Here is a 17,864-nt window from a genome sequence, read left to right as displayed (position 1 = left end):
AATAATTTTGTGCGGTCCCGCAGAATTCGTTATATCGAGATTTGACTGTACTGTATTTACTCGACGCTAAGTAACCTTTTTCTCGATAGCAGTGATTAAAGTGAGGGAGGAGATAAAAAAATCTACCCCCCCTTTTTTTGCATCAATATCTTGCCAAGATGGATGCAAGCAGTAACAATTCATTTGGCAAAAAAATTTAGCAAACATCTTCCTAAAACGCAATTGCACTGCGCTTGAATTTCAAGCTATGACAGCCCTCTTCAAACTTATCTGACTTTCATTATGGATGCCGAACAGCTGACATTAAATAAGGCAAATGTGGGCCCACAGCACCTGCAAAGCCTGCTGACATAGCCAAATGGCTGCCATTACGAGGTCCATGTGGCAACACGCTGAAAGAGCATTAGGGGTCATTTTCAGCCGGCTTCTGCCATCCTGCGCCACTAGCTGTCATGTAGTGTCGGAGCGCAGCAACACAAGTGGATACCGCGCCGTGGACACTGCACGAACTCGGGTCTCAGACTCCAGTTCGATTGAGTGAGCAAGCATGCTAGAAGCCTTGTCTACGTTCTTTTCCTCTCAAAAAAGGGGGTGCTTAGATTCACATGCAAACTTTCTGTCCAAATTTTCTTTTGCCAAGTTGGGAGGGGGTGCTTAGAATCGTGAAAGTATGGTATCTACAAAAACACACACAAACTCCTTTTCAAATCATAAACTCAACAGTTTTCAAGGACCCACAAATTCCAAGGTTATCAAGGATCTCAACAACAGCTTTTTAGTTAAATTCCATGCATTTCAAGGATGCAAATGAGTGCTGATTAAATCATTGTAAGAGGATACAAGAGTACTTACGTTGGTTTGCAACACACCGTGGGTCTTCACAGTGTCGACCTGCAAAATTGAACCAAACTTTTTTAAAAGTGTCAAGCGATAATTCAGAGAGCTGCCAACTTTAGTTCAGGTTTTCAGTAGAAGAGTAAATGAGATATCAAGGAAGTTTAAAACATTATGGTTGAAGCACAGATCAGAGGTTTTCTAAGTTGCCCTTCCAGCAGTTTCACTGACCTAGTTGAATGTTACAGGCTTCAGCGGCGTTTACATAGTATACTATTATAGTCGGCTACTGCTCGAAAAAAATGGTGGATTTTACTCCCTAAAGAACCCTTCTGTAACCAATGGCACTGAGAGATTCTAAAGTATAATCCCCTTAGACCTGATAGAGAGACAATGCAGGGTGTGGCAGATGAAGGAAGGTTCACCATGCCTTCACCACCTTCACCTCCATCTGCAGTTATTTTATCGTGCCAAAAGTATGCGTTCGCCAAGTGCTATTGGCGCATTGTTCAGTGCAGCCTCCTCACACCCGATACTGGCACTTGTGAGAGGACACCACCACTAATGTGTCACACCATGAAGGACGCAGGGGTTGAAAATAGGAAACAATGGTCACTGTTCCACGCTTCTTATCAAAAAGCAACCATTGGTCAGTCTTTTACAAAATAAATATATTCTCCGATATCAAATTAGTGAGCTTTTACTGTATATGGTAATAAAACAGCACTGGCCATCGTTGCTGCTGCTGTGCAAGGTATACCAAGGAATATTTAATATTAGGCACTCTTCACTGCCAAAATGCACTGTAATTAAGTGAAAAGAGCTTGTCAGCCTTCCACTTTGTTCAATCTATCTGAATGTATATTGTGAATGAATCTCCAGTAAATGAAGCTGTGGGCCCCATGCAGAAGCACACGGGGCAGCACTCGCGGTGAACAGGCACCGCCACGAATGGGCACCGGAGTTTTTCAAGGATAGACGCGGCCACCTGGGCAGGTCGCCCGCTTGAAAAAGGCGGCTGTAGGAAAGTAATTGGGGTCTGCACAGCGGAACATTGACAGTTTGGTCTAGCTGGAGTGACATAGCGAAGCATGAACAATGCAGGCACCACAAGGCGCAAGACTGAGAGACACTGACAAGCCCTGTCTGCCTGCTGGGCATTTATTTCTAGGCTGAAAACATGAAAATGGAAGAAGACAGAAGGAAAAGCACGCGCAGTTTGGAAAGGCCAAGCAAAATAACAAAGAGGAGGGGATAAAAAACATGATAACAAGGTAGGAAATTAAAAAAAAATTGTGAACCCTCCTCCTTCCACATGCGGTGCAGTTTCACAGAAAGCCAGCCTCAAATTCTTCATGTGGGCAAGAAGAACTCTAGTTTGGGCTAGTTGGTTCATGATTCAACAGGAAAATGGCGCAAAAGACGTGGACAAAAGAGACAAACACGACAGGACCAGCGCTGGTCCTGTCGTGTTTGTCTCTTTTGTCCACGTCTTTTGCGCCATTTTCCTGTTGAATCTTCATGTGGGACTGGCTAAGGAAAAAATAAAAATAAAGGAACACTGCGGGGGATTTAGCGGCGGAGAAGGATGGAACAAGTGTGGGAAAAGAATAGGAGTGAATGAAGTAAGAGCCAAAAAAGGAGAAAAAGGCATGAAAAAAGAATAAACAAACATGATCGCAATGCGCAAAACCTGAAGACCCAAAAACGATTACTGGGGCTTGGCAAGCCACAGGCAGCTGTTATTAAGCAGAAGACTTTTGATAAGCTTTGGCTATCTTTCTGGTGAGGCAGTTGGCACTTTTCTCGATGATAAAGGAAAGGATGGCAGATTCACACTGATCACTCTGTCCATGCAATGCTCATGCACACAGTCACTGATACAACAACCCAGCTATGAGCATGGAAAACTTCCATTACAGCACAGCACAAAAAGTGATCTACGGTTTCTAATACACATGCATTTTTCCTTTGTCAGGCAGGTCATAAAGCTCTCAAAGCTTATTGCAGGCCCATTGCTCAATGCTTTTCAAGTGGTGAGAAAAGTCATGAAAGGATGTAGATGCCTACTTTTCCTTTTCATTGAAAGAAAGTCCTACCTCAAATCCCGACTTTAATGCTAGTTCTTTGACTGTACTTCCAAGTCTTCTGCCACCAAATTAAGCTAGGATGGGGAATGTAACAGGTGGCAGCGAGCCACTCGACCTCCTGTTTGGAGTAGGATGGTGTGTAAAGAATGCTGATTTATTCAGAGCACCCACGAATAAGTAAGGACAAAGAAAACTGCCCAGAAGGAAAGTGGCGGCAGCACATGGAAGGGAAAAAGGAGTGAGCTAGAGGGAAGAAAAAATATTGAAAGCAAAAAAAAAAGTAACCAAGACAAATTTGCAAAACTAAGCGCAAAAAACGCAAACAGTAAATATGCAGTAAAAGCGCTACATTTCCATTAGTTACCTCTGCACTGCACCGGTCCTCATGCAAGCTACAGTAGACAAGGAAATATAGACCACAGGACAGATTAAATAAAGATGTAGAAGAACTGCAGATTGGGCTAGTTGGTGTAGATTCATAGTGAAGGTTCAACAGCGCAAACACACACAGACCAAGAAGGAGACAAGACACACACAGCGCTGAACTTACAACTGAAAAAATAAATAAAGATTACGCAATGATCAACTGTGTCCACGAGCGCGGCCCACGGGGTGCACATGGTGGTCCTAGTACATGCGCATTCCTTTTGTTGGGCATGGCAATTGGCTCCAGATATTGCAGATGCCTATGAGTTGCCAGATTTCTTTCTTTCTTTCTTTTTTTTTATGTGAGAAAGACTGCGAACGCAGGAAAAGGGAGTGTGCCCTCTATTGGGAAGGACGCCGTGTGGAAAATCTGGAAGCAGCAGATCCGGACATGATTGCCAGCTCACTGCTCGTTGGATGGCAGCTATCCAAGCTTCGCGTCACTTTGCTTCATAAATCTTATTTCGGGTGTCAAAAGCACTCTATCAGGCAAGTGAAAATGTATGAAACCAAACGACCAAAAAAACTGCAACCCAGGAATTCATTTGTGACCTTATAATGCCACGAATACAAGGAACGAACGGCGACTATGAACCACGCACAGCAGAACCGCAGCGTCTCCACAGTGCGGCTGGGCACACCCTTCCCGAACAGAGCTCCCTTCCCGCCTCGAGGGGTGCATGCATTGCGGCGCGAGTTGCTCCTGCACAGTGCCCATTAGCAGAGCTAGGAAGATTGAAAAGCATGCCAGATTTGAGAGCTACATTCAAATATTCATTGGAAGGGGTTATTACGACATGATATTATATATAATTCAAATGATAAGTTATTCAGCACCTGTGACAGTTCTCAATGCTGACCAGTGTATAATTAAGTGACATCAACATCCAGAAACCCAACAGGTCCTCACTTTCGTCGTGCAGACTGTGTGCGCTGGGGACATCCATAGTCCGCACTACATCCCGGACAGCCTCATGACGGACTTCACTACTGGTGATGCTTGTCGTAGGCATGGGTGAAGCTCGGTCCCTGGGGCCACCAGCTGAAAGGACCTCTGCACTACTCTCGTGTGCATACTCTGCTAAGTCTGCAAAGAATGGTAGTAGAAAGCAAGAAATGGTTTCACCAGTACAAAAAGCACAGTGCAAGGGTGCTAAAGAGCTTTTTAAAAAAAATGAGGTCAGAACATAAAGATCATGTACCGTCTTTGCCAAAAGTAACCAGGCTGCATGTTTTGCTTCTCACTTGTATTCTAAAGCCAACATGGATTCCCAGAAGGCAACAACTTGTTTAGAAGTGAGGACAGGATCTCGCCTTTACTTTCCATAGATTTAATGCTTCATAAGTGGTATGAAGTCTGTACCACCCAACCCAGAAGCGAAGCACGCAGCCTGGTTACTTTTGGCAAAGACGGTACAAATCGGCCAAAACTATATGCAATATCATTAAATGGGCCCTAAATCACCTGTGCTTGGGTTATAATATACCTCACTTGCTTAATTGTGTTGTAATAAACATTAGAGCAAAATACTACACCTCTACCCGGATAACACAGCCCACAATCGCATTCAAAGTTTGAAAGGCTCTCTCCTTTGACTTTTGCATTCACTCTTTCTCTCTGTGCAACACTACTATGTATCGACGGCTTTTAATGGCTACTTGTCAGCTGCAAGCATGCATCACATATCTATTGCACATGAGAAGTAGTAATACTAATTTTCAGTTAGCACAAAAGAAAATTATGGATGTTTAGTACATGAGAATGTTTTTTTAAAGATTTCCATTTTGCACTTCCGCTCTCGCGCTGGCGGCTCAAGTGGCCTTCGCCACTTTTGCATTTCTAACACGAAATCATACACAAGGTTAACACCTCGAATGTTTGGCACAGGAATAAGAGCCACAGCCAAAAACTGCATGCATGAAGCAGATGACCACCATGCCTGGCCACGCTAGAACAGAAGTTCCTGTTTGCAGAGACAACTAAAAAAGCAAACGCACAAAACCACCAAAGGTGGGCACGGGACCCAAGGAAGAGCTCCAGCCATTGCGCATGCCAAAAACATCAAAAGGAGGAATGCCACGAAGGCACGGAATTTCAAACTTTGATTGCAAACAACTTCGCTTCTAAACATTGCTTGGAAAAAAAATTTGCTGGAATTGTATAGTGAAACAGTATAAACTAGCTGTTTAGAGCTCCTTCAACTCTTGAAAAATGTGTGCCCACAGCCCTGCCCACACAGCAGTTGTGGCTGCTGCATGCATTTGGGCATTACAGCCATGACATTAGAACTTCGGTCCAGTGTGCCGCTGGTAAAGCTTTTCTCATGGTAGAACATGCTGCTAAAGTGGCCCTTGAGCCCCTGCCACCCGTACAGCATAATTCAAGAACACCGCAACTGACACATCACCTGCAAGCTCTGCCATGGAAGTTATATGCGTTGCAAAACAGAATATAAAAATACCCTCTTCCAAAGCCACAAATGACTATGTTACTAGCTTATTCATTGGCGAGTAAATAGTACAGCACAAGGTTGTGCAGACCACCGGCGTAAGCCCCCCACATTATTTAGATTCACACTGCTTTTAGTAAGCTTGTTGACCGAGCCGAGAAAAGTGGAAACTGTTGCAGCCTATCGTAGGCTCAGTTGAATGGCAGATGCACAGGAGTGAGTGTGACTGCCAGAGCTGCAGAAACAAGAGACCACAGTGCTGAATTCATGCAGCTGGTGTTTGCTGCCCTCTGCTGCCACCGCACATTACGTGTAAACGAGGAAGAGTGACAGTATATTCCTAATCATTGATTTCAATGGTCCTACAAATGTAATTGTCAAAAAATACTTTCATTGATTGCATATGGGTCCATTTCCATCCATCAGCAGAATTTTGAACTAGACAGACTCTTTTGTGTCCCTTCAATTAACACACCATTTAGAACCTTTCTTTGAGACATTCAGTGCATGTTAGTGTTTTCATACGTTTGTGATGTTATGAGTGTATGAAACGCATTGTGACTGGCCACAGTGAATTTTAGTTTGCTATTTTTGTAGTTTTAAAACAGTCCCACTTTGTATAGCGAAAAACACTTGTGCACATGTAAAGAGACGCCAAAAAATGTGATGTTCATAAAACCCCAGGAGTTGCATATTAATATTGTACTTCACCATGTAAAAGAAAGAGAAGTGCACTTACCGTCCTCAACCCGAGGCATGCGAAGCTGTAAATCTGGAACTGAAACAAATACCCAAATGCAATATTACCTCTCAGCACAATCTTAACCGCGATTAGCTCCTTTCGGAGCCCTGCAAGGCCTGTGAGCAAATCTCAACCCTCACAGTATAATGCAGTACAGTTGAACCTCAATATAATGAAGGCGTACATTCGGGAAAAACTTCGTTAAATCGCAGACGTTGTTGCATCGTTTTTTTGTCTTTCAGTGGTACAAATGGTATTGCACATCTCTAGAAGCTTCCTATTCCACTTTATTTTGCCTACGTGGTTAATACAAGCCATTTTAGAAAAAACACTATGCCAAACGAGCACCGAGAGTAGTTCAGTAAAGCTGTAACTCAAAATCGCTTATCTCAAAATCTCACATTGTTCAGATTTTCAGCAGAGCCGAGCAGCTCCCAACTGGCACTGTTCATTTATATGCAACCCTTGACATATTTTGTGACCAAATTGAAAACATCTCCAAATCTTTATTGGTGGATAGAGGTGTAAATGTCAGCACCGAAAATTATCACAAGCTGATGCAGTGACTGCCACGGGGCTGGCGCTCTCACCAAATACAAAACCAAGCAGCGCTGCAGCAGACCATTACTTGTGTCACGCCAACCTGAGACATGTCACATGCCCTTGCGGGACAGTGAAAATGAGATGCTCTTACTAACCAATTGCATGCTCTTACTGCAGAAGGCATCCATCCAGACACACAGCGCACCTTTCCTTTCCTCAAAATCGGCCAATTTTCATTTTGGGGAAGACACACTTTGGCCACATCTATGTGTCTCTCAATGCTAAACAGAGAAGCAAACCATGCCAAACCATGACAAACAGTGCTCTCACAGTCTTAATTGGTTTAATTGGAATTAAAGGCCAATTAATCTTTTTATTTGTGCACTTTCAGGAACAAAGCATTAACTTAAAGGGGTGGAGACACCAAATTTGTGGTTCGCGCGTTCTTAGTTTCAAACGTTTCTTATGGCTCCAGGAAGCATGATACACACTCAAAGATTCATATATTCACAGTGAATAATTTATTATAGCATTTTTTGATGAACGATTTTCGGTTTCGGTTTCGGAACGCCGAGTTGTACAGTGACGTCACAGACGGGGAAGATCAACTGCTTCGCTTGGTTACGTGGGCCCACAAAAGTTGTGACGCACCTACTGCTGCATCGTCTGCTTTCCCACACACGTGCTGACCAGCGCATGAAAACAAACAACTGCACGTCTAGTCCCAGCGGCTCGGATTCTGACAGATCTGATTCCAATGAGTGAGGACATCGACTTTTGTTTTGTTCGCACGCTAATATCGCCTTCGCGGGTTCGCGTGAGGATGCGAAACACTTTGCAAAATGCCAGTAAGCATCGCTGCGCCGCTCTACCCAAGCTGCGCCCACAACCGCAGTGTCACACTTCGCTGCCGTGCAGCAGTACCTGAGCGCTGCTTGGGATGGTGTACAAATATCACAAGAAAAGACAAGATCGCCTTGTTATCAGAACTGCCAGCTATACTCGAGCAGCGACAAAGCATGTCTGCTTATGTTGGGAGCTTTCGGCAACGGCACCGCTCGCGGGCGCTCCGGGCGACGAGCTCTGCTGCTGCCTGGCTGCCGTGGTCGTCGCTAGGCCTATAGCCTGTTTAGCAAGCGGCCGGCGCTTCGGAAGTCGCCTGCGCTATAATAAAAGGCCTACTTTTCACAAATAGCTGTAGTGTTAACAGAATCATCTCACAATAAAATAATAGTATGGTCAATCTCCTCGACGCCTTCGGCAGCGGAGCTAGCGGGCGCCAGGCGAGCCGGACCCCAACGTCGCGCCAGCGGCAGCTGCTAGGCGCGGTTGTGAGAAATTTGCTCATATCACAGTTGTTACCTCTACTAGCAGCTCAGTATTGGTCAGCGATTCTCAAAAATGACACTTTTTTCACATTTTTTGTCCCATGGTTTATTATTTACGTCAAGAACACTCTTTAGCTCGCTTTTATGACGTCGGCAGACGGTATCCAGGCTGACCTACCGGCCGGCAGACTCGGCGTACTTCACGTCCGCACAAGAAAATACAAAACAGCCATGCTACCAGAAAGCATTCTTTCTTGATTCGAGATACGACAGCATGACTGTGCTAAAAGTGGATCTTTCGGCAGCGACACTGCCTGCGGCAACGCCGGCCGACGACCTGCGCGCTGGTACCAGACTGCCCTAGTCGTCGCTAGGCCTAGCTGCTTTCGCATATCGACTCCGCGGCTGAGGGCGCTTCGGGACTGGCCAGCGCTCAGAAACGTGCTCCGCTCGGCACCCCTTTACTGTGAACTCGTCCCATAATAAAAGATATGTTCGATTTCCACGACGTCTTCAGCAACAGAGCTAGCAGACGGCAGGCGAACCGCACCAGGTAGCAGCAGCACAAAACCGGCTGATGATATTTGCTTGCATCGCAGTCATCACTTCTACCAGGAACTCGGTATTTGCCAACGATCGTTAGAAACGATGCATTTTTGATATTCATATATCCCAGGGTTTGCTATGAACGTGAACAAACAATACTATCGCGTTCTTCAGATGCCGGCGTTCGGCACGAAGACTGGCGCAGACCGCCCGGCTCCAAGGAGTGCGCCCTATGTCATCATGACGCTGCCGCTCTCCGCGCTCGCATTGGCTGCCGCTTCCCGTCGTTGTTGTCGCGAGCGGCCCGCCGTTGACATCTAGCAGGCCGGACGCAGGCAACGAGCTGCAATCGGACGTTGCGACGCTGTTCGCAACGGCGCGCCGCAAACCGAGCGAGTGGCGGTTAGCAGCAAACGCGGCTCGCTGGTGCGTCGACTGCGCTCACGCGGCTGTGCCCCGCTCATCGTACGTCACTGTATTTTGGTATGACGTCACTAAAACTAATTTTTCTACACCCCTTGTGATGTCATGGTTGATGGCGCTAGCGATGGGTCTAGATCGTGAGAGTGAGCATTTAGGTAATCTTTGGAACCGAATTAAAATATTTTTTAAACATTTGTTGCGTCCAACACCCGGCTTTGAGTGCCCTTGCATACATAGGAATCCCATAGCAGGCTTTTTATAGCTTCAAAATTTGGTGTCTCCACCCCTTTAACTTCACATAACAACAGTTTAAATCCTAATGGTGAACTCACCGTGCCTTTTTGGTGACGGAAAATCTTCACATGAGCTGCCAGACTCAATGTGCGAAGTCTGCTCTGCGATTTCCATTTTTCTTTTGGCATCAGCGTAAGTGTCTGTTTTGTAAAAGAATTAAGGTGACTAAACCAGGTGCACAGGGTACTGGGCACAGCTTCACCAGCTGCATAGACTAGAGCGACATAAGCTATACATGCAAGATAAAACAATATTACAAGAAAACATTTACACACAGGTCATCTCTCATAACTGGTCATCTGCAAATTTAAATTTTTGTGCAAGCCTTAACTAGGAGCAAATTTTTAGCAGTACTCAAATCTCACCGAACCTATAAATGTCTTGCATGTATTTGTGGAGAAATATGTCAACCAGATAAACCAACATTGTAAATTTTATCCTGTGTGCTTTACGATATGCTGCCACCATTTTTTGCTGCTTGTGCTAGTCAGAAAATCAATAAGCTTAGTTTCTTGCCAAAACAGGCAAGTAAGTATTAATGTAGCGAGGTTTAGGACAGTAAGTATAAGTATATTGTGAATAAAGGAGCTGCTCATACCTGCATAACCCAGCACCCTGCAGGGACACCGTTGCCAATCAGGGCCAGGCTTCAGCATATTGCGGGCCATCTGCTCCACAGCATGAGGCCCAGTGCCTTTTGGGGGCCACATGCACCTTGTTGTGCTTTTGCTCAGCCAGCGAACTGGCACTGCCCCGACGGAGTCCTTCTCATTTGTGAACAAAACCACACAGTACATGCGGTCGTGTCGCGCCCGCTTTCTTTTCCTGTGCAGAGAGTAAACAAAGGCATAAAATTTTGCGAGCACTTCATTGTGTCTTGAATGTGATATGCCCATCCTTAACTTAGACCAGCTATAACATAAATATGCAGACAATTTAAGCCAGACTTCTGCTTAATTTGTGCCATTGCATCAATGAGCAGAGGAAAGTTGAACCCAAAGACCCATTACACCACATCTGCTACATCTCAAACACCACAGATACGCTTATGGGAGCTGAAAGTTTAGTGGCTGGCAAAGCACATTTTTACATTCACAGCAGCTTGGGTTCATACGGCATGCATCACAGTCATTAAAAAAGAAAAAAGAAGTGGTAGCCAGTACCATGCTGACATTCCTAGAACCATATGTTTAAGGGGGACGCGACCTTTGAAAATCAAAAAATCGTGAAAAAGTCGAATTTTGGAAGATTATATATTCCGGTAGTATGTCTTATAAACTACCCTTCCTGTAGTTATCAATGCCCAACTCGGCGCAGAAATACTCGAAATTAATTATATAACAAGCGGCGGCGGCCGCGGAGCAGCGAGCAAGCGCCGAAAATTCCCAAACTTCGCGCGCGCGCCATTCCTCTCCCGCCGAACTGAGCGCCGCCTCTTGGTCTTGTTTTGTTTGTGAATTCTTGCGCTTTCTTCAGCCATCCTCAGTGGCGGCGAAGGCGTGTACATTTGAAAGATGTGGCCTATAAGACTGTCAAAAACGCGTCAGCCCGCGCAAGTCAAGGGGATTTGACCAATTTGACTACCGATCGAAGAGGCGCGGCACCTATGCGCACGCCTTGGTTTGTTTTCGCTAGGTTCGCATTTCAGTACAGACGCCAAGTAATATTCAACAAAGCGCCCACAAGTCTAAAACGCACCCTACATAAAGACAGTCGAAGGTTTGATTCAATTCAATTAGCAGCCCTATTTGTAAGCTTAAAGTAGCCCATGTCTGATCATACCAGCCGAATCACTCAGAGCACCGCTCGTACTACTGCTCATTCTTACAAAAAACTCCGAGCTCGAGCTCAAATTCGGCGAAGCTGCCAAAATCCACCCGGAGAAAACATCAACGCACAAGCCCAGCAGTTGCATTCTGCCGACGTCGAGGCAGCGCGCGAAGTGGTGCTAATCGTGTGTGCTTGCCCATTTGGCAAGCATCCACTAACTGCAGGCGCATTCCAAATAGATGGCAATTTCAGCTGGGGAAAGCGAAAAAAATGTTTGCAGCCAATAATGCACATTTTATTTTGCTCGAACCTGTACGTAGCTGCGCAAACAAAGCATTCGCGGGCAGCAGTAACAGCCTTTCATTTCAACACGTGGAACGGGTGCCATCGACTTGAACTGCAGAGAAGCTCGAACAAGTTAGATTTTAGTAGGACAAGAAGAGTACTTACCGGTCGTTCAAATGGCGATCCATAATGCAGAGCACGTTGGCTGTCGACGGCAAACGCGGGAACGCGTAATGCAGCACACGACTGTCTACGACGCAGCGCACGCTGACTCTCGACGACAAAAAAAGGCGGGAATGCCGCGTTGGCTTTGGTGGCTTTGGCTTTGGCAAGATGAGGGAGGGGATGAGGAGGTGCTGCGAGGGTACAGTTGCGAGGTGATGATGATGATGATTATCTATTCACCATTCCCTGTGTCGGGTGTCGGTATGTGTCGGCGCCCACCCGTTTTAAGAGCGTAATCCATCGGACGCAACCGCTGCTGCCGATTCGATTTTGGCTCACTTTTGCTGCTTGTGAGCTTCTCGGAAAAGGGCTAGGTTTTCGATGGTCGATGGGTAACCCAGCGCAGCGCCTCCTCTGACATCAATAAACACAAACAAAACAGCAGACGTTGAAGGATGGATGGATAGGAGCGCCCCCTTTGAAACGGGGTGGTGGCAATTGCCACCAAACTCAACTTTTCTTTCTTTTTTATTTTTTTGGTTTAGTGTGTTGGCAATTCTTATTAAGAATCGCCGTCATCTTTACCTACAGTTTCCTACAATTCTAACCTTATGCCACATCTCTGCTTTTCAGCCACCAATCCTCCAATCGCTTTTTGCTGACTTCCACTGCAGATTTATTTACATGACCATTGTTATCTTTAAACCCTAGGGTCTACCTAGGGTTCAACCCTAGGGTTGAAGCCAAACAGTTGAAAGCGTCCTCTTGCGACCGAAACATTCATTACTAGTATTTTTTTTTTTTTTTAACGTGCAGACGCGTACTGGGAAGACAACGGTCTTATTGTTTTTTAACATGCAACAAGCAAAAAAGAAACTAAGCAAACTAGACCCTCCAGGTGCCACCTAAATAGTGTTCTGCAACTTTATCGTAATCGTCTTGGAAAATTTTCCCACCGGTCGAGGCGGGAAAATTTCCCAAGATGGCTACGATAAAGTTGCAGAGCACTGTGTGTACATATCGCTTCTCGCCGCACTGCACGCCACGAACAATAGAGAATGGACTTTTTCGTACGATAAATGCCAGCAAATTACGGGACGTTACTCCGTGTGTCGCCTTGGAACTTTTAGTTGACCGCGAAAACACACTCGTTTTTTTTTTATTCGGGAACCAAAGCTATAGTCATGTCGCGCCGGGACTTTAACCAGTTATTTTGCTCCTGTGTTGAACACTGAGCCAGGATAACACATTAAAAACTACTAGTTGCATTTTGCGTTAAGTTTTGTGTTGATATCTTGCTCCTGGTCAAATGTTTCAGGGGAATCCCCCAAGGTGGAGTAGATTTGTAATAAGGGAGTAATTACTCATTGGCATCCACCCGAGCGCAGCCATACGGCTACAAAGGAAAGCTATACAGCTTTCTCAGAAACTTCGTAGTTAAAGAAAAATTCGTCCTGGTCCGGGGTTCGAACCCAGGACCACCGCTACACCGGAGCAGTCGCTCTACCAATTGAGCTAACCAGGACGGCAAAACATTTGACCAACACTGTTCCCACTTCGAGTTATTGATCAATTCGATCTCGCCCTACCATAAGCTTGCCGTCCTGGTTAGCTCAATTGGTAGAGCGACTGCTCCGGTGTAGCGGTGGTCCTGGGTTCGAACCCCGGACCAGGACGAATTTTTCTTTAACTACGAAGTTTCTGAGAAAGCTGTATAGCTTTCCTTTGTAGCCGTATGGCTGCGCTCGGGTGGATGCCAATGAGTAATTACTCCCTTATTATATATCTTGCTCCTCCGTGGTCTCTACGGCTACAGTTGCCTGTTACCATCGCCCGGTCTTTTCCACCGCCTGAAATGGTTCTGGTGAATCGAAGGCGGCTCAAATTATGGTTGCCGTGCATAGTTCTATTCTCTTTCGGTCCCCTTTCTTTCCTCATCCCCACATCTCATCCTCTAGCTCTCACATATCTAATCTTTTCCTCACCTCACATCTCACGTACTATACCTTAATTAATAGGGTCCTAGGTCAGGGTCAGCAAACCGTCGTGGCAATACTACCTTTTTAAGCATGGCTGGGCCACTGCAATGAATGCTTAATGAAACATTATTACTGTTGTTGTTATTATTGTTAATTAAGAGTGATGACGTACGTTCGTCGTTTTAGCGGGCACATACACGCATGTGGACGACTGTGCACAATATACCTCGGCAATGTCGAGAATGCCCGCGCTCGGCTCACTAACAAAATTTTGGTCAGCTTGCCGGCTCCCTCAAATCTAATCTAATATATATTCACACATGCTCGGGATTACCGAAATTGCGAACTCACTCAATTAGACTCACAATTAATTAACGCACTCGATCTGCCTCACGATTCATCCAGTCATCGTTGCGATTCGATTCGATGCGATTATACGACTTTTTTTGATTGATTCAGGCAAGTAACTCAAACAGATGTAGCATGAAACAATTCTGCCGACCAAATTCGATTTCTGTGCCAAATTTGAGCTCGAACAATACGCCCGTTTAGCTGGGAGAAACATTCTACGGCGTGCGTTTATTTCCGCAACACGCCAAAGGGTTATCATTGTGTGAAAGTGCACAAAAATTGTGCGGGTTTGAGCATATGACTTGAACATATAGTGATAGAGCGAAAGCTGTGAGTCCTGATAGCCTCTTTAACACCCGCTTTTCGATATCAGCGTTTTTTTTTCGTAATTTCTATTTAAAGTAGCTTTTAGAGAAATGAAGGCCTCATACTTTTGAGTATGAGGTCTTCAATCCAATCCAATTCAATCCAATCCCCAACCGTAGTTTTATTGTGTTGCTGTTGTTTATCTGTTTTGTCTTTTGCGTGGTGTCTCATCTCTAGTGTGTGATAAAGTGTTTTCAGTGCGCGGTATAGTGCATCGCCCTGTTTTGTACAGTATTTTAGTGAGTGTTTAGTGTGTGTACTGAGTGCACTGCAGTGCGCCGTGACTGACATCGCAGACGGGTGGTTGTGTTGGTGGCCGGAGTTCACAAGCTGGTTTAAGCCTTTGCGGCTGCAGAGCATGCGGAAATCATGAGTAAGTGGGAAAAATACCGGCGATTGCAGCGAGAGGTCACTGACTTTTTTCGTGACATTTCACATGACGAAAATGGATCAGAAACATCCACTATGCGCGAGGCTACCGGGCGTGACATTGAACCGGCTGACCGTTCAGGCGCACGCGTAGACTTCCAGAGAAGTCCATATCTGGCAGAGCAGTCTGCTCAGGAATATGACTTTGAAAGTTCTGGCTCAGTAAGCACCTCTGAGAATTTCTCCGAAGACTGTGACGAAGAACGTGCCTTGGTCGCTGAAGAGCTCAGTGATTCGGATGCTGTCACTGACGCTTCTGGCCCAGAAGCAAGTGGTTCACGTGTTAACGTTCGTGATGAACTGAGGGAAATTGCTCTCAAACACTCGTTGACGCACTCGGCCATCAATGATCTCTGCTCGCTTTTCCAGAGGCTTGGTCATCCAATGCCAAGTGACGCAAGGACTCTGCTGAAAACAGAGAGAAAAGCAAATGTGCGAGGAAATGTCGTATATTTTGGCTTGAAGCCACAAATTGAAAATCGCGTGAGATTAGGCCTCCGCCCTCAACAGAGCCCCAGCATTGAACTTCATGTAAATATAGATGGCCTTCCTATCTTCAAAAGTTCTTCTGTCAGCTTTTGGGTTGTGCTTTGTCGTGTATCAAATTGTGTACAGAACAGACCATTTGTCGTTGCTGTTCACTGTGACAAAAAAAAACCAACTAGCATTGAGGACTTTCTGCAGCCCTTTATTGATGAAATGAAGGACCTAGAGGTGTCAGGGATAGATGTTCATGGAACACATTATAGCATCTCGGTAACTGCCATAATATGCGATGCACCAGCTAGGTCATATGTCAAGTGCATAAAAGGACACATGGGATTTTACGGTTGCGATCGCTGCAGTCAAAAAGGTGAACGAGTTGACCGTCGGCAGACGTTTCCGATATGCGCTGCCTTTCAGCACAGAACCGATGGTTCATTTCGAGCTATGACAGACCCTGGCCACCACCATGGAGTGAGTCCACTTACTGAACTCCGCATTGACATGGTAAAACAGTTTCCTGTTGACTATATGCATTCAGTGTGTTTAGGAGTTGTCCGCAAGCTCTTGCACACATGGATCTCAGGACCATTGCCCCACCGTCTTGGAGCACAACAAAGAAGAATTTTGAGTGCAAAATTGGAGGCGAGTAAGCTGCCTACTGAATTTGCTCGGCAACCAAGGTCTCTCGACGAGCTGGAGAGGTGGAAGGCCGTTGAATTTAGGGCATTCTTGCTTTACACTGGTCCTGTTTTGTTGCGTGACCTGCTGCAAAAAGACTGCTACCAGCACTTCCTCTGTTTACATGTTGCCATGCGCATTTTGCTGCACCAAGTGCTGTGCATTGAAATGAACAACTACGCTTCACGGCTCCTTCAGTACTTTGCTCAGCAAGCGGCCTCACTTTATGGTCCACAGTTCTTGGTTTACAATGTGCATATGATGTGCCACATTGCAGATGATTGCCTTTTGTATGGCCCACTGGACAGAGTGAGTGCATTTCCCTTCGAGAACAGTTTGGGCCAGTTAAAAGCACTTCTGAGAACAAGCAGCAAGCCACTTGAACAGGTCAGTCGCAGGCTCTCTGAGCTGGCCCATTCCTCAGTAGAACCCCCACAGTGTGTGCTGGCAACAGATGTCTCATCACTGAAAACTGGTGTTGAGAAAGACTCATGCTGTCTGCTGAAAAACGATCACATTGTAAGTGTGACAGAAGTAACACCCGAGTTCATCTTTGGCCATCAACACATTCAGGTTGGAAGTTTTTACACGATCCCCACACCTTCTGAAAAGCTGCAGATTTTTCGTACTGAAGGAGTGTCGCGGGAACTGAAGAAGTGGCCTGCAGAATTTTTCTCTTCTAAATGTGTGAAACTTCCATGGAAATCAGGTTTTGTAGTGTTTCCTCTCATTCACCATGGTTAAAAAATTAGGGGTGCCTAAGTTTGCACGTTATATGGTTCCTCTGAGACAAAAAGTGTTATTGAATAATGATTGGCGTGGGGTTCTTCCATAATTGCAGGGCATTCAGTGCAACACAGACTAGCTCAGCAGTTAACTCTCTTAGAATGGTTCTGGTTTGGTTTATGGTGTTTAATGTCCCAAAGCGACTCGGGCTGACAGATGCCGTTGTGGAGGTCTACGGAGTAATTTCGGCCACCTAGGGTTCTTTAACGCGCACTGACATCGCACAGCACACAGGCGCCTTGCTTTTCGCATTTATCGAAAAGCAACCGCCACAGCCGGGATTCGATCGCACATCCTCGGGCACAGTAGCCGAGCGGCATAGCCACTGCACTACCACGGCGGGGTAAAACTCAGTACTTTTAAATATGCAAAGAACATAAAGCAAGCCTACTAAAGAAAGATATTGCAACGGATATTCACAGAAGACGATGAGAAGGAAGTGCCTGACTGGAGTGCGCGCGCTAGTGTTCGGTGTCTCCTGTGTTGTTCGCTCTGCGCTCCGGTCGCCCTTGCTTGTGACTAACCTTTCGGGCAACGTAACATCTTTGGTGGAGCGTGTCGGGTATCGTCCCCAGTACCACGGAGCTCCGAAGCGGTCGTCAAACCGGCGCTACTACCATCATGGCCCCACCCAGCGAGTCGCCGACCACTTCTGCTGCTCCTTTCGTGGTCATGGCTTCGTCCCGTGACCCCAGTACTTTTCGGGAAACGACGGCACCGATGTCGATGACTGGTTAAGCCTTTACGAAAGAGTAAGCGCATATAACCGGTGGGATCAAACGTTAATGCTTGCTAACGTCATTTTCTATCTGAATGGAACGGCGAGGGTGTGGTTTGAAACCAACGAAGAAGAACTTACCAGTTGGGATATATTCAAAGAGAAATTGCGAGCA

General features: G+C 45.9%; 1 protein-coding gene across 1 annotated transcript; it reads right to left on the bottom strand.

Moving 5' to 3' along the window:
- Positions 1-823: 823 nt before the first annotated feature.
- On the bottom strand, positions 824-17,283 carry LOC149357538 (uncharacterized). Its single transcript, XM_089576601.1, has 7 exons — positions 15,192-17,283; positions 11,897-12,087; positions 10,275-10,501; positions 9,715-9,816; positions 6,540-6,578; positions 4,261-4,437; positions 824-891 (listed from the first exon to the last, which is right to left on the bottom strand). Exons 1-7 carry the CDS (start codon positions 15,363-15,365, stop codon positions 824-826), a joined length of 978 nt encoding a protein of 325 aa, XP_089432727.1. The 5' UTR covers positions 15,366-17,283.
- Between the last annotated feature and the right edge of the window lie 581 nt (positions 17,284-17,864).

Source organism: Amblyomma mixtum, chromosome 3 (genome assembly GCF_055824585.1).
Source record: "Amblyomma mixtum isolate Tamu chromosome 3, ASM5582458v1, whole genome shotgun sequence".
Classification (NCBI taxonomy): domain Eukaryota; kingdom Metazoa; phylum Arthropoda; class Arachnida; order Ixodida; family Ixodidae; genus Amblyomma; species Amblyomma mixtum.
This window is presented reverse-complemented; position numbering and strand designations above follow the sequence as displayed.

What these genes read in the sequence shown, in the direction of transcription:
- LOC149357538 (XM_089576601.1), bottom strand. Translation starts at nt 15,365, where the DNA reads ATGGCCGAGTGCGTCAACGAGTGTTTGAGAGCAATTTCCCTCAGTTCA. An exon ending in GATCGCCATTTGAACGACCG is followed by an intron (nt 10,502 to 11,896) that starts GTAAGTACTCTT and finishes CTCTCTGCACAG; the next exon opens with GAAAAGAAAGCGGGCGCGAC. An exon ending in TCCGTCACCAAAAAGGCACG is followed by an intron (nt 6,579 to 9,714) that starts GTGAGTTCACCA and finishes TATTTGTTTCAG; the next exon opens with TTCCAGATTTACAGCTTCGC.